Source organism: Phascolarctos cinereus, unplaced genomic scaffold, assembly GCF_003287225.1.
Source record: "Phascolarctos cinereus isolate Bilbo 61053 unplaced genomic scaffold, phaCin_HiC Scaffold_5;HRSCAF=322, whole genome shotgun sequence".
NCBI classification, from domain to species: domain Eukaryota; kingdom Metazoa; phylum Chordata; class Mammalia; order Diprotodontia; family Phascolarctidae; genus Phascolarctos; species Phascolarctos cinereus.
Genome location: NW_027555958.1, coordinates 364648239 through 364666188, shown reverse-complemented (window position 1 = coordinate 364666188; position 17950 = coordinate 364648239). Strand labels below are relative to the sequence as shown.

The following is a 17950-nucleotide window of genomic DNA, read 5'->3' as shown; positions in this document are numbered from 1 at the left end:
CATATATACACACACACATATATTAAGTGATATGTATAGGTATAGCTAACAAATAATAGAACTAGGATTTGAATCCATATCTTCAGAATCTAAAACCAGTGTTCTTTATACTATGATAAATGACAAGCAATCAGCTTCTTTGATAAGTTACCAGCCAATCTGGTCAATTATCAGCCAGTTGACAACCCCGCTTGTAACCTACGGGTCAATTCTGAACAGGTCAAATTCTGAAGTCCATAATTTTGTGGCATTTGGTTCATATATCTATGTTTATGTCTTATTTGGAGTTCTTTGATTGTTAAAAAAAACAAAACACATACACACACCAAAAAAACCCATCCTACTGTCTGTGGTTAGGTTCTCTCACTTTGTCTCATGATTCCAAATGCCATGCTCTTTTTATTATATCACATTGTCAATACATGTTTTTTCAAAAGTATATTCAGGTCCTTTCCTACAGTCCTTTTATCATCTCGACATAGAGATGATCAGAGGTTCTTGAAAGCTATCCCAAGAGGAAAAAACAAAACAGAACTCTAATAGGTCCTACCACTTTGAAAATAATGAACTCAAGGACAAGTTATATGTCTCTTTCTGAGTACCTGTCTAAATAAGTTTTGAGAGGTCCATCATCAAAAGCATGGCTTCTGGACTGACATATTTCTTTTTCTGGTTATAGCAACTTATGAGCACCATCTATTAAGGGTAAGTAGGTTTCCTCACTGGAGGTAACAGACACACTGATGAAATCATGAGTGTTTGTAGTATTATATAATAATGGTAATGACTATAACAAAAATAGTTATAATGACATTAAGGCTTAGAATGTATTTCCCTCAACATTACAATTAGGTAAAGTGTTCAGGGTACATATGGGTACAATCTTGAGATAAGGTTTCCTTTACAGTTTGATTTTGGCCTTTCCATAATAATTATCCCCCCCCGCGGAAATAGATTTTAATACTTTTATACTGTGATGTCAGTGTTTATCCAGGCACTAGTGGACATTGTGCCTTGGGTACACCCCAAGCTGCCATGTGCCTAGAGCAGCACGAGGCAGGCTTTCAGTGAAGCCAAAGCTCTTGAGACCAAACATCCTTAATATCCTGCTGCTGTCAGCCAGCTATGGTGCTCTGGACCTATCTTTTAAAAAGATCTGGCACTGAAATTTAGGTTCTGGGTCTCCTGAGAACACTGGATTTTTTTCATCTACATCTGCTAACTGTCTAGACATCCCTGTTCAAAATTAGTGCTGGAGGATATCTTTCAGGGCTTACATCTTCCCCGTCAAGGTCTTGGTAGTCTTCTGGCCTGGGGCCCTGATGACTCTTCTTTACTTCTTTTCTGCAATTAAGTTTTAATCAATTCTTAGATAAATGCTCACATATCTATGGCTTCTCTTGCTCAATGGACTCTTTAAAGAGGCATCAGCTTCCAAGTTTCTTCCTGATCGATGAACATTGCTTTCTCCTATTTTCCACATGGAGTCATTCCAAACTGTTCCTTCTAGGTCTAGAAATCAGAGCAGCCAAAGCAGAGTTTACTTTCTCTCGGAACCCATAGTGTCTGTCTTTTTTACACACAAAGAAAACTCAGAATGGTCTTCTAGCCTGAAGCCTTCTGAATTCATGAAATTATCCCTTCCTTTGCTCAATTTTCAGACAGCAGCCTGATCCTTGCCTTTCCAGATGTCTTCCTGTAGCTTGACCTCCAACCGCTTTCTTTCATAGGCTTCCTATAATTACTTGAGTTTTGCATGGAAACGCTCCACTCTGGTCCATGACTCTGCACCACAGGGGCACTAGTCACTAGCCTTCAGGCCAGGAGTGGATGTCTCAGGATGTTCCTTGTTTGGCTGAAGAAACAAGACAAATGCTTGCTTTGGCTTTGGTTGTTCTTGCATCCTGAGAGAGCAGCCAGATCTTTACTATTATGAGCTTTACTGCTCAGGCAATTATGAATTGTAATTGGACTGGAGAACACTCCTAGACCATGTGTATCATCCACCCATTTAATATAAAATCCTTTCTTTTTGTTAGCTGCAGAAGACATGTAGGAGGTCTTTGGCGTGAAAGTCTTGGGAGAAGTCATAGATTTCAATGACATGAGGAAATTCACAGTTGAAGATGTCAAGTTCAGGAACTTTAGTTGTAATGGCCAAATCTGGATTCCTGGAGACTGCCTGTTCTTCACACTCCCTGATAACTCTTCTAGAAGTCATGGATCCAGGCAATCTTCATCACCATGAAACAAAGAATTTCAGCTCTCCTCTGCAGGAGCACTTCCATCATTGGAAAAAAGATGAGGAGCTTTCAGTTCCAATTATCTGTCTGAAGATACAGTACATTATGCTTTCCCAAAGTCATCTTCCTCATTTGTTATAAACTCTTCACCAGTTCTTAGATTGTGCCAAGACTCTGCAATGTCATCTGCACAATCCAGATCACTGCCCAAGGCCTTGTTAAAAAGCAATACTGTCCTATTTAGCATGCAGAATTCAGAATCTAAACAGGAACCATGATTGCTGCATGCTGCCTTCTCTATAGGTAGTAAAGAGGTACGATAAGCTCTTTGTTAGTCTTCCCATCAATTTTTGATAACTGGATGATATATCTTCAGTGTAGTTGTATATAAAAATAGTCAAGTTGCTTGAGTTTTCATTCCCACACCCTAAGCTGTTAGCTACTACAAGAGGGGTTACGAAAGTAGTTACTCCCATACAGTCCAGCAAACTGTTTATGTTGCTATATGCCTGTTCAGTAATTTTACCCACAACTGTTGAGGTGCTGCCCACACATGTCTCATCAGATATGCCATCTGTAATGTTCATACATGCCTGGTTGTTGATGTCACTGTCATCCTCCAGCTCACTACCTATAAATGTTTCATCCACAAAATCACTTAAATTATCAGGTTCATAGCACATGTGTGACTCATTAGCAGGGTTACCATTCTTCTCAGACTCTCCCCTCATGCATGTTTTATCTGCAAAATCATTGGCATTCTCTAATTTACTGAATATGTACATGTGATCATAGATTGGATCTCTAACCCCAGATATGCTTTTCAAATTTTCCTGATCCAAGATGCTAGCTGAACTGCTAAGGAACATTAGATCAGTTAGGTCACTGACATTCTTAGATTCATTTCCTGTACATACTTCATCAGTGATACCCTCTGTGCTCCTCTGTACTGCAACGTTCTCTGCACCTTCAGTGTGGTGCTTGAACATGCCACCTGTTGTATAAGATAATTTCTTGTACCATTCAGAAGGTGAGTTTTGCTGAGTGGGTGGCAGCACATGATCAGGACTCAAAAGAGAACTGCAACCTACAGGCTCATCTGAAAACTGGGAACTAGATACCATCTCTACTATCCTATAATCAATACCAATTGGTTTTCAAGCCTCTTTCTGCATAAGTCATTTCATTTAGGGCTTTTTTCTTTGAAATCACATAATTGCATACTTTAGAATGGTTTACTGGAAGCCTGAGTCTCACAGGTTTCTGTACTAGATTGTGATATAAGCAGTCTTTGTGGTACTGTCATATTGCTACTTTTGGAATCCATGTTTCTCTTCTTTCTTTGCTTTAAAATATATTTGTGAAGTTACATTAGAAAAACTACTAGGATTTGGGATCTTTTATTGATTGTCATGGTGAACATTTCTTTGGATTCTGGCATTCCCTTTTGAGTATGAAATTTTCCTCTATTTCTTTTTCAAGTACGTATCTTTTTTAAAAATTAGGTTTCTTTCCATCCCTGGCCCTATGATCTTGTCTGATAGGATAACTATTAGGCTTTGAAGTTCAGAACTGTCTCTGAAGACATCATTCTTTGGAGGGCACATGACCTTCTTCTTGACCTTAATTCATATGACTATAGCTCATTTTCTAATGACTTGATATGGGAAGAATTTGCACCTTAGTGTGCTTCAGGTACATGCAGGGCCATATCTGGATTTCAAGCTTGAGGTCTGCATCTGTCAACATCAAGCTGCAGGCTGCATGATGCCACCTCAATCAAAATACTGCCATTTATTTTTGATGAGTTATAGAAGGGCAGAAGAGGGACAGTGCATGAAGAGAGAGGAAAAAAACTACAAATTTTCAAACAAAAGGAAGGAAAATCCTGGTAATTCTTTGATATTCATCAACATTGATGCCTGGTGGTACTAGTCATCTTTGCCGCTTCCATAGGCTCTTCTTGGGCTCGGGCCCTAGCCCCAGCCCTGGCCCCTCCATGATTATTTTGATCATTTTTATTGAACTCTCACAAATTCTTAAACTGTAAAGTAGAGATGTTTTAATAAATCTGTGACACTGAAGGAAAAAGGAGGGTACTTCAAACTGTGAATTATTTACTCTCTGCATGTAATAAGATCAAATATGGTTCTAGCCCCATGTTTATGCAGAAGCACAAGCGAAGGATGCAACGTGGTTAAGTATTTAGTTCTTATCATTGTTGAATATTTAATGAATGAAACTTATGGTGAGGTAAATGGTTCCATCTGTGCTGCTAAAAAACAGAACATCTTCATGTCTGAATAAACTTTGAACAGAAGTGGTTGAGCAGGCTGTAATCATTTCAATCGACTTAAGATTTAGGATTCAACTGCTCATTTAACTGGAAGTACTTCCTTCTGAATAGCCAATCTCTTCTTCTTTACATAAAATCATTTTAGGCATGTTGTGGAAGGCAATTTCTAACTAGAGTTAGAGGACTGTTGTGACGATCTAGTGAGATGGTGTATATAAAGTGCTTGGTAAATTGTAGAGTGTTTTTAAAATGTTAGATATCATTAACAATGTTGTATAATTTGATACTTCATAAGATCCATAATTTCATAGGTCAGGGTACTATTTGCTGATATAGATTGCAATCCTTTACTTCAGCAGTCTTTGTAACTTGCTATGGCAAAATAAAGTTAGCAATATTTTCAGGGTGAGCTTCTTCAACTTTGGCTGGGATCATCTTGAAATGACAGAAACATAATTCATCACCAATGTCTCATTTATTGTCAGTCTTTTCCTGTCTATTGATTACTTCCCTATTGCCTACAAACATGCCTCAAAATACCTCATTATAGGCCCATAATCAAAGTTTCTCCCCCCATCTTTGTGAGACTTTACAGAGCTTGTACTGTAATGACATATTTTTTTTTAAGCAAGTCAAGGTTATATTCATGATACGATGAGAAATTGAAATGTATTTTAGAAGAAAGCCAAACAGCAAAGTATCATGTTGCTTGGCACTAAAGGGGAATAAAGAAGATGGACAAAAATAATTATTTATCATATATTTTTCATCCACAAAGACAAATTATAATGCCATACCATGATGTGAAGCTGAATGTGTTGATACACACCTCCCTTATCAACTCACTATCTCACACTCCAAAGCAGCTCTTTTCATCTCTCTTCAAATCTCCCGAGGCTCCCTTGCCCCCATCCCAACCCTGAGAACCTTGCCTCATATTTTACAGAAAAATTAAGTCCATTCACTGCAAGCTTCCTCTTCTCCCCCTTCCTCATATCACTAAGATGTCGTGCACTTCATTTGTTCCTGTCTCACATGAAGAAATGACCCTACCCCTTATCAAGGTAAACCCCCCTACCTACACAAGTTGATTTTATTCATTTACAACTCTTCTAACAACTTGCCCCTTCTCTTATTTATCTTCATTTTTTTTACCAAGTTTTTTAAACCAATTTTCCATTTTTTAAAATCAATCTCTTACTTATCTTCAATTTTTTTCTTGTCTATTGACTACTTCCCTATTATCTACAAACATCACCCCCCCCCCCCCCCCGCAAACCCTTCACTTGATCCTTTCATTCCTGCTAATTATCATCCTACATCTCATCTTCCCTTTGTGGTTAAACTCCTTTAAAGGGTTTTCTCCAATAATTGCCTCTACTTCCTCCTCTCTTTTCATTTTCTTCTTAAGCCTTTACAGTCTGGCTTCTGACCTCACCATTACACCAAAACCTTTCTCTTCAAAGTTAACAATGATCTCTTAATTGCCAAATATAGGGGCCTTTTCTCAATCCTCATTCTTCTTGACTTCTATGCAGCCTTTGACACTGTTGATTACTCTCTTCTCCTTGATATCCTCTTCTCTTTAAGTTTTACAGACACCACTGTCTCCTGGCTCTCCCACCTTTCAAATCATTCCTTCTTAGTCTCCTTTTCTGAATCCTCATTCAACTCATGATCACTAACTGTAGGTGTCCCACCAGGCTTTGTCTTGTACCTTCTTTTCTCCCTCTATGCTACTTTACTTAGCGATCTCACCAACTCCCATAGTTTTAATTATTATCACTCTTCTGATGATTCTTCAATCTACCTATCCTGCCCTAACCTCTCTGCTAACATCACAATTTGCATCTCTGTTCAGACATCTCAAATAGGTTGTCTAATAGACATGTTAAATTCAACATATCTAAAACTGAACTTATAATCATTTTTTCCCTAAATACTCCCTACACCCTTCCAAATGTCCCTCTTACACTTATGGCTGCCATCTCATGATTGGAGTACTGCAATAACTTGCTGGTAAGTCTGCCTGCCACAAGTCTCTCTCTACTCTGATCTATCCTCTTCAGATGCTAAAATGATTTTCCTAAAGTGCAGGTCTAACCATGTTACACACATCTCACCCCACCCAATAAAATAGAGTGGCTCCCTATCACCTCCAGGATTAAATACAAAATCTTCTGTTTGACATTCAAACTTAACCCCTTGACCCTGCCTCCTACCTTTTCAGTCTTCATATGCCTTAGTCCTTGCCACCTACTCTTAAATCCAGTGAAAACTGTCTCCTTGTTGTTCCACAAATAAGTCACTCCACCTGTCTACTTCAGGTATTTTCCCTGACTATCCCATGTGCCTGACGTTCCTTCAAGTCCCAACTAAAATTTTATCTTCTGCATGAACCTCTTTTAATTCTAGTTCCTTTTCTCTATTATTTCCTATTTAACCTGAATATAGCTTGTTTGTACTTGGTTTCTTGTTGTCTCCCCCATTAGATTGTAATTTCCTTGAAGGCAGGGACTTTTTTTTTAATCTTTCTATCCCCAGAACTTAGCACAGTGCCTAGTAGATGGTAGGTACTTAGTAAATGATTATTTAAATTGAATATATATATATATATATATATATATATATATACATATATATATACGTATTATATATATATACATATTATATATATATATACGTATTATATATATATACATATTATATATATATATATATATATTATATATATATATATATATATATATATATATATATATATAATATGTATATATATAGTACTTACTAGTTTCCAGACACTGTCCTAAGGGCTGAAGATAAAAATGGAAAAGTAAGATTGTCCCTGTTCTCAAGGAGCTCATATTCCAATGAAGGAGACAAGACATATAGCAAGTTTTTGCAACATGCCATATGGAAAGAATTCTTAGTCCTTTGGGTGTAGTTGCAAAACAGATGGTGATGCATCTTCTTTAACGTTGTTTCTAGTGGTAAAAGCATATCTGCTTTTGATGTTGAACCATTTGACAGCACCAAGGACTCTGGTGGCAAAAACTTTCCTTTCCTGGTTTTCAGTAACTGTGGCCGCTGAAAAGGTTGGAACTATGCCATGTGCAGAGGCTGCAGCCAGATCATGTCCCCTTGATGGTTGCGTCTTTGGATTATGGATGTAGGGTCTGGGCTGAAAATGAAACTAGTGGTCTAGGGATAAAGTCATTCCCTGGTTCCTGGGGCTTTGAATTGATGGTGGCTGCTCATTGCCTAATTTTGGAGATGGGGAGGATGGTGGACCCCTTTTCCACAAGAGCTGCTGCCCTCAATGATGACTGTAACAGCCAGTGCTTTCAAGGACTCTGATATTCACAAGGCAAAAAATATAGCTGATTCTCCCAAGCTATCAACCTGGTGACAGGCTATGCATCTTGTTGGAGAACCAGCTTTTCTAACTATATGTTATCAATATACTAGCCATAGCTAATGGTTAATTTGTCAAAGGTAACCCATAAAAGAAATTTTGAAGTGGTCTTTAGAACTGTGTAGTAACTTTCCATATAATGTCAACATGATTTAAAAGGGGGAATTGGTTACTGATTCACACAAGTTTTAGATCTCTTTATGAATACCGTTTTATGTGTGGTACTCTAAATATAATTTCTAAATAAATATGATAAAATGAACAACATAAATATTGACATTCTTGCTAAAAACAAAGTCAGTAGACACTAGGAAGTTGTGATAAGTTGAAGAAAGAGGTTTTTGGCAAGATGATTGAGTTTGTGCATGAATTCCACACTTACTTATCACCTTAAAAAGATCACCTGAAATGTACCAATTAAAAGAATAACAAAAAAAAAGAAAAAGGGAAGAAATGCATTTATAGAAATCCCCACAGAAGAATCAGCAGCTTGGAGAAATGAACAAGCAAAACATAAACAAAAAAAAATTCTAAATATGATTAAGAAATACTATGGAATAATAAAATTGCTAGGATAAATGTAAAGAAAAAGAGAAAAGTTCTTCAATAATTACAATTAGGATTCTAGAAAGGAAGGAAGGAAATAAACATTTATTAAGCACTACCACATGCCAAGCATTGTGCTAAGCCCTTTACAAATAATTTTCTCATTTAATCTTCATGACAACTCTGAGAAGTAGGTGTCATTATTATTCCCAGTTTATAATTAAGGAAACTGAGACAGAGACATTAAGCAACTTATTTAGGATCGCATAGCTAGTAAGTGTCTGAAACCATATTTAAACTTTGAATAGGGAAAAATAAACAACAATCATGATGGTAAATGTAAATGGGATGAACTCACCATACCATGGAGGAGGGTAGCACCATGAATTATGAGTAAAATCAATTTATGTAGAAGACAACATACTTAAAATACACAGAGTTAAAATGAAGGGATAGAGCAAAGGCTATTATTATTCTTCAAATGAATTCCCACCCCCCAAAAAAAGGCAAAGCAACAACCATGATTTCTAACAATACAACAGTTGAAACAGAAGCAATCAAGAAAGGCATACATGCAAGTCACACCATGCTTAAAGGATTGTAAATCGTGAAATAAATCTGTCTTAAATACTTATGTACCAAATATCATAGCAAGCTAAGTGAATTACTCTAAGGGCTACAAAGCAAGTGATTTTTTTTTTTTGCCAACTGCCATTATATACAAGAACTTCAGTATAAAAGTCAATGTCCTTATGAACATTTTGACCCCTCCCCCTTATTTATTAACCTCTTCAGCTTTAATCCATTGTATCCTCCATAAGAATGGTTATACTTGTGACCATCACCAAGCCCAAAAAAGACATATGAGAACAACTTTTCTAATTTCTTTGTAGAGGTGGAAAATTACATAATATTGGGCTTGGTGATTTTGTTAGTTGGGTTTTCTGACTTTTTCCTCCTCTTTCTTATTATTTCTTAGATATTCAATACTCAAAATGTTGCTCTCATGGATGGGAGGGGGAACAGATATACTAAGAAATGGAGGTGATATTTAAGTGAACTATATCATTAAGCATATAAGATTGTAAAAAAGGAATTTTAACTCTGAGCAATGGAAAAATCAGTGATGGTTCTGGAGAAGAAATAATGAAACATAACTCCTTTTTTTGTGGAAAAGAAGTGGGAGGGGGCAGCTAGGTGGCACAGAGAACAGAGCACTGGCCCTGAAGTCAGGAGTACCTGAGTTCAAATCCGGCCTCAGACCAAACACTTGACACTTACTAGCTGTGTGACCCTGGGCAAGACATTTAACCCCAATTGCCTAAAAACAAACACACACACACACACACACACACACACACACACACACACACACACACAAAAGAAAAGAAGTAGGAGCTGAAAGAATATTTCATATACTGTAAGGTATGGTTTCTATGTCTTTTTTGGGGAGAGCTTGTTTTCTTAATCAAAATGGAATGTTCGGTCTAGAAGGACAATAGGAGAAAGACTGACATGAAGATGAAATACATCAATAAGCATATTTTAAAAATCTTTATGAAAATGACCTACACATGTATTAAGGAGCCCTTTGAGGAAAATATTAGAAAAGAAAACAAAGACTTCATAGATGAAATGTAGAGATAAATTTTTTTAATGATCTGATTATCAATAGCAACAAGACATATAAGGATACATATGCTTGCCAAAGCTGTTCACCACCACGGAGGACTCCCTGTGGATGGGAAGGTCCTTTAGGTGTTCTTGTTCATGGATGATATGTTGATTACATTTTCTGACTCTCAAGATGACATGCTTATTGCATTCTGAAACTCTCAAAAGAGAAGAGTCTAAATATCCACAGATGAAAAACAAACAGATGCCTTTTATCTAGATTATGACAGTTAGACAGGCAGTCCTCTGAGTCATTCCATTAGTAAATTTATTAAATTCAGTTAAACAAGCATGTATTGAGCACCTACAATGTTCAAGGTACTAGGTTCAAGGAATGCAAAGGCAAAAGAGAAAATGAAGGATTGTTTAAATAGTTCATTAGTAGTGTCTTACTCGCAGAGCAAAGCTCACTAGCTTTGGACAATGCAGGTAAGATGGGAAGAAAATTGCTTGTTTACCAGTCCCAAAGTTTCTGTTCTGGGACAAATTCATACTACAGGGTACACTATGAGTCTAGTCGAAACTATAGTGGACCCTGTGGGAGATCAGAGTTCTACCAGAATACCAAAGTCTAGCCTCAATGGCAATCTAAAGTTCAATTTCCTTCTGCGAGATATAATGGAGCACCTTATTTATTTATGTGTCTATTTATTGGCTCCTGTGAATTCTTCACCTTATGCATTTTCTGTGGGATAAAAAAATTGGTTGTCTTACTTAGATGCATTTCTACCTTTAGAGCCTATAAGAGAGGAAGGATACTGTTACCTCCCTGTGGGGAAACCTTAACACAAGCAAAGTGGAAGCTCTATTTAGAGATTGACCTGGAATAAGTAGAGATTTGACTGGTAGAGTCCAAGAGATATACTGGCTTTGTTGGGTTAACCTCAGGATTAAAAAGAATGTATATACATAAGCCCATAGTCAGGACTGCAGGTGAAGTCTTTAGGGTTGAATCAAGTCCAATTTCCTAAGTTGCATGCTTCTTCCAATCTAATACTTGAATTTTCTTCCACACTATTATATCTTCCTAGAATCAGTGTTGAAATCGCGTTAGATCTGGAACCACTGAAAGAATCTGTTTGGCGCAGATATTGGAAGATGGAGTTTAAGGAAGAGGGATGGCAGAGAAAGGGAATGATTGAAAAGGATTATTAAAATTTTAATATTTGTTCCTTGTCTTATCAATATTCTATTGGAGTTATCTCCCATTTAATGAATCATTCAAAGTTCTCAGTGTTACAGTAGAAGGACTGAGGTATATGGAGTCAGAAGACCTGGGTTTGGATCCTGGCTCTGCCACTTGACACTTATATGGCCTTGGACAGAGGCACTTAACCTCTAGGCACCTCAGTTTCTTCTATAAAATTAGTAGGTTCACCTAGATGACCTCTAAGTTTCCCTCAAAGCCTAAATCTATGATCCTAAGAATTCTCTTATCATTTTGAGAAAAGGTTTACCACTTCTTTTGTAATAGAGTCTCCTAGCCAGCAGGAATGTATTTTCTTTTGTAAAATGTCTTGCAAAATGGCATTCACATGAAGTGGTCTGACAGATCCTACCTGATGAAAACATAGCTTAGGAAAGGACAGACACAAGCTGATAGCATAGTGCTGAAAGATCTTTGATTTATCATATAAAACAATTATTCACTGATAAGAGAATCACCCTTTCAATACACTAGGTTCTATAGCATGTGAATAAACTGACACAAAACCAGGTATATATGGTTTCCTACAGAGGTCTAATGTCTCACCTACCATTGTAAAACTTGTTTAATTGTTGATTTTCAAAAGACAAGAAGGAAAATTTCAAACAAAGCATTTATATGATCAACAACATAAATTAAGTACTAGATAACACTAATGAAACAAAAGCCAGTATTATAGCTCACAGTCATGACCCTTTGTGGGTTAAAAAAAAATTTAAGCATCTTATCTTTTGGGGGTGGGGAGCAGACTGCTTTTAATTGGATAATGTCCAGAGGCAACCATTTAGACAACAGAAGAAAATTACCAAAGGGGAGAAAAAGTGATTTTTTTTTTTGGCAGAGTGACAATCATTTCGCAAACATTTTCAGAATGAGATTGACAGGCAGGCTTCCTGCAATTTTAATGAAAAGATCTGCATAGGCCAGTTCACGAAATATTCTGTAGTTTGAGTTAAATGAATTTCCTTTGGTAGTGATACAATAAGAAGGCAAATGATGAAGAAGAAATTACATGTCATCACCTCCCCAGAAATACTGCAGGCTTGTTGTTATGACGATATAAGGGCCAATATAGAGCCTTGGAATGAAAAAGAACCATGTGCCTATATTCTATTCCTGTCCTTCCAAATTTCAGATTTTTTTTTGCAGCTATCGAAGAAAGATTTGATATTGTTGTTGTCTAAGCACATTTAAACTTCAGCTGAAATAACTGCCAAGTGATTCATGCCTATGTAGGTGAATATAACGATTGTATCTGGAGCCCCAGTGCGCCATTTTCATTTCACTTTAAATAAAAAACAAAATGTATCTATGTCAGTCAGTGCCCTTCTGCTGTACTCAGAGGTATCCAACAGGCTACAATTATGATTGTGAAGTGATTGTGTCACATTGGAGGAAGGTTTATTGCTTTTGAGTCTGCTAGGCAGTAACACATTCTGTTTCATATTACTCTTTATATCATTGTTTGGCTGTGACTAGAATAATCAAATGCCATCAAATGCTGTCAAATTCAATTTACAGTATTTTTCATTGAAGCGGGCTTTCTGCATTATATTTCCTGTTTTCCCTTTCTATAGCTGCCATGGAATACTCAACATAATCATGAGCTTTATTTACAAAACCAACAGAGTGAAACCACGTCCTGGGCTATAACAGATACTTTATTTCCCCTTATTCAGAATAGGGATTTGATGTGCTTTTCTCATACAATTAGCATTAAGTAGATGAAAGAAAACTATTTTCACAGGGTGGGCATTTTTAGAGCCTGCACTAATGTGCTTAGCGTAAAATGTAAATTCACATTAGTCAATTTTACGTGTTCGTGTTGTATTTGAATCAGAAATATTATTCTTCAAATTAATGTTTGCTGAGAAGAAATTTGGCTTGTTCATTTTCAGTAATATCATTTACATAACCAGAAGTTCAATAATACTTCTTTTGGCAATTTTGCTAAAAACTCTGAATTCTGCATGGAAGCTGAAACTTAAGCTAAGGGGCTTGAGATTTGAAGTTACATGGGGATAATGATCAAGTCTAGAGGGTGAGGATCTTGGGTTGGATTTCATCAAGAAGATCATTGTATTTAAGCTTAAGAAACCTCTGTCATGCTTTATGCACTCAACATACTTATTTGATGCATTTGTTTTGTATGCATATTCTTTATGATGATTTTGTGTCAGTGTTTCCTGTATTAAACAATAAACTCCCAGCAGATAGGGATTCAGTTCAAATTGCTTTGTACAAGGCTCGTCATAATGTCACATGTAGACAGGTGAGACTCTGAGAAAATATGGCATACTGGAAAAAGTCCAAAACTCTAATACTTGATTTCTTCTTGGCATTGTGCCATCAACTCACAGAATGACTATGTGAAAGTCTGCTTGTGCCTCCATTGCCTCAACAATAAAATTAAGGAGTTGAACTATGTGACCTCTAAGAAGTTTCACATTAGATGAAGAACTGGGCCTGGAGTCAATAAGGACTGAGTTGACATTCTGCTTCAGATATTTGAGAGCTGTGTGGTCCTGTGAAAGTCACCTGACTTGTTTGCCTCAGTTTCCTCAACTGTCAAATATAAATAAAAAAATAGCACCTACCTTCCAGAGCTGTTGTGAGGATCAAATGAGATAATATTTTTAAAGCACTTAGTACAGTGCCTGGAATATAGTAGATACTCAGTAAATCCTTCTTTGTCCCTCTCTTTCCTTCCTTGCCCCCCATCCTCCCTTCCTCTCTCCCCTCTTCCTCTCTCTCTCTCTCTTTCTCTCTCTCCCCTTCGTTTCTTTGTTCCTTCGTTTCTTCCTTCCTTCCTTCCTTCCTTCCTTCCTTCCTTCCTTCCTTCCTTCCTTCCTTCCTTCCTTCCTTCCTTCTCTTAGAAAGCCTCTACCAACTTAGGTGTTCAACTTTTAAAAATACTTACCAATTATAATAGGGGTATTGGGAATCAGAAGAGGAGGAATAATTCTACAGTGATACCTGTTGTCCATTTTGGGTAGACAAAAGGATATGAATGAAAAGCCACCCATCAGGAAATAAGGAGAAACTATTGCACCCCTCACAGAAGTAAATGATTGAGTTCTTGGAATCCTGAAAATGCAAGACTGACACCTGTTGAATAAAGACTACATCCCTATATGTGTGGACTATATCAGCAATGCAAGGACTGGCTTAAGGCAAGGAAGTTGCAACAAAAAGCAGGTGGATTTGGAGCCACAGAACGTGGGTTCAGATCTCAGGTCTGCTATTTAGTACATGTGTGACTTCAGGAAAATCACTAAAGCTTTCTGGGACTCAGTGTCCTCATCCATAAAATGAAAGTAATCTTCTCATGTTAATAATAAATACATAACCTCCGAGTTGTCTTCCAGCTGTATAACTCTATGAACTTTTAAAATGGGATCCTTTAAACCATCATATCCAAACTAATTGCTGCATGGTTTTAAACTATACTTTCCAATTTTTAAATGACTATGACATTTAGACTAGAATGAAATGTCTGATTAGGTAGTTATTATTTCTCGATAATTTGATTATTGTTAACCGGTCATCAGTTGGTTACAATAAGTGGTTTGACTGAATTTACTAGTTAGTACTGGTTTGTCTTAATGAGTTAAAACAATCAAACCACTTGTGTATCTGCATTCACAAATTAAGTGCATGAATCTTTCCTCCCTTGGTCATCATCTAGGAAAGCTTTTTTGTAAACAAAGGACACAGTAGATTCCATTACATTAGAATTCTGTAATTGCTTAAATATTGAATAAGACTAGTAATAGCTTTACCGGTGAATAAAATAGTTGATGATGACTCCATTTGGCTTTATAGGTGGTAACCATTTAATCAATATGCTGGTAGGCCCCATTGTCACAAGAAAAGGGGACTTCAGATCCATGGGAGCAGCTTCAAAAGTTGTCACTAAGGTACCACGGCTGACCCCACAGCCACCTGGAATAAAGAACAAAGAACACAGTTTTCAAGGAGGGAGTGAGGAAGAGATCCTATGTATGGCAAGTTAAGATTTCAAATGACTTTTATTTATTCACCTAAAAAGGGAAACAAGTAAATTTGTTAACCAAAACATTTAAAATGACTACTATTTTAAAATCTCTGTGGCCAAACTGAGGACAATCTAGTTTATTATATAAATGACTGCCTGTCATTCTTTCATTCCTGAAAGAAATAATCATTGAGTGCCTACTACATACAAGGCATGGTACCATCTTTGCATTTTAACTTTCATATGGAATCTCATGGTAAACAGATAATTTCTGACAATCAGAAAAGACACTATCAGTAAGAAAAATTCTGTTTGAATTCCCCAAGTAAATAGGACTGAACATAAAAGTCTCTCCTTCCAGGGACAGAATTTAGCCAATATTTTTATATATTTATATTTCTTAAAAGTTATAGGAACTTATTTATATTCATAATGATCATCTTATAAAATTTTAAAGCATCCCTTAAGAATTAGTTTCTGTTTCTGGACATTAGCTCCTGTTGCTTCTTGTCACACATACCCCCTCACTGATATATTCAAATTAAATCAATACATTAAACATTTAAAAAATACCTACTACATACAAGGCAAGATGCAATTTTGTAGTAGAATGAGAACTAGATTGGGCTCAAGTCCTGCCTCTGATATATACAGGCTGTGTGACTCTGGGCAAGTTATGTAACCTCTCAGTGCTCCCAAGAAACTGTCTGAAACTATAACTTGGAGAACAGGTACTGATCTACATTGGTAGAAAGTAGCTTTCATTTTGAGAGTTCTTCAAATCAATGAAATTGTAGGGCCATTCTTGAAAAAAAAAAAAAGTAAAATATTCAACTTGGCACTGGGGATATAAAGACATAAACAAAATGGTGTTTGTCCTCAAGGAGGGTATGTTCTACTGTGTATGTGTTTGGATAGATAGATAGGCATACAGATAGACAGCAGGCATAGCAATCTATAGTCAGATGATAAAGTAGATGAGAGTTAATCTAGACAAATGGATGATAAGATAGATGATTAAGCAGACGATAACATAGACAGACTGATAGATACATAGATGGATGCATGGTAGGTAGGTAGACAAATAGATGACAAAATAGATAAGATAGAAAGATAAGATAGATATATGACACACGAAAAATAGATTTTTTTACATTGACTGATTTTCAATAGTGTAAAAGACTCTTAAGATACTATTAAGATATGCTTCTATAGAATTCTTTTTTTCCCCCTAGTTTATAGAGCCAGGGCTCAATTATCTGATATTATAGAGTTTAATGTTCTATAGGGAGTCATTCTCAGGCTCTGTAGTCTCTAATGTTTTTGTAAACAAACAAAAGCCAATGGTGATCCAACATCCTCAAATACGTCATTTCTTCCTTTACTAAGGCTTGTTTTCATGGCAACACACAAAACTAGGTTTGTCATTAGAAATGCCAACAAGTAATATGATTAGGATTTCTGCTATTCTTATATGCTCCAGTGTAGGTGCTAATGAAAAACAAAAATTAGAAATCAGGTAGAATATTTGAGAAAGAAGATCAAAACAGTGCCTGGATAATTCTTCCTACCAGATTATAGTCTTAACTTGAATATGATTGATTCCATTTCTGTATCCTTTTCATATCTATTGTGCTTTAAATATGCATGTAAAGATTTGTTAAATTCCCTGGAATTCCATATGAAAATTAAGGTATAAAGAAGAAAAATTTTGGATATGAAGAATTGTCATAATAAGATTGTAAAATATTTCCTTGAGCTAAATTTATTTTCCAAAAGCCATGAGAACAATGCAAAGTCCAGTTTTTTTTTCAGGTATATTATATACTCTATGATTTTATTTTGGGACAAATTTCAAATCCCAGTTAAAGGCTGCTATCAATTGTCTTCTCCTTATTACCTAACATGCTGATGGATCATGTCTTCACTGTTAGCTGGTACAGGGTCAGAGACTATCAGCTGATTCCAATATTATAATCCATAAAACATGATTAAAGAGGTCAAGTACTGCTGAGGGAAAATACCACATCATGCATGTCCAAGACTCACAAAAATATTTTTGCATGATCTTTGCCACTGCCTAAAACATGTTTATATTTATATGTTTAATCAATTGAATTTAGCTGCTCCCTTCTAATCACATGGAAAATCACAAGCTGACCTTACATTAAAATCAATGAAACAATGATCTTGACAGACATGACTGAAAGTATAAGTGAACTGGGATAAATAAGGGCAAGAAACGAAACCAGAAAGATCTTCCAGTCAATAATGTTCATGTTTTAAGTAACATGTAGAAAGCAATGGTGAAACAGAACTGTGGTGCCACCATATTTCAGCTGCTGAGATAAATCACAGAAAGACGGATGGCCATGAATTCTTCATAAATTCCATAGGAACCAACATTAACTTAGAAAAATGAAATTTCTAAGGATAATATATTTTGGGAACTCTAAGATCAGATTGGGTAAATTGATGTTAGATTACACATCTGAGATGATAGTAGAGGTAGTTAGATAGAACAACAGAGTACTGAACTTGATGCTAGGGAGATCTCAGTTCACATCCCAAC

The 17950-nt window shown here is 36.4% G+C and overlaps 1 protein-coding gene and 1 pseudogene across 1 annotated transcript in view; both read right to left on the bottom strand.

The window, feature by feature from the left end:
• Positions 1–17950, bottom strand: part of USH2A (usherin) — a 962202-nt gene that overhangs the window by 136211 nt on the left and 808041 nt on the right. Inside the window, 1 exon segment of the mRNA XM_020982269.2 lies at positions 15164–15326. Within this exon segment, the coding sequence (XP_020837928.1) occupies positions 15164–15326 (163 nt within the window).
• Positions 1658–14368, bottom strand: LOC144457986 (coiled-coil domain-containing protein R3HCC1L-like; annotated as a pseudogene).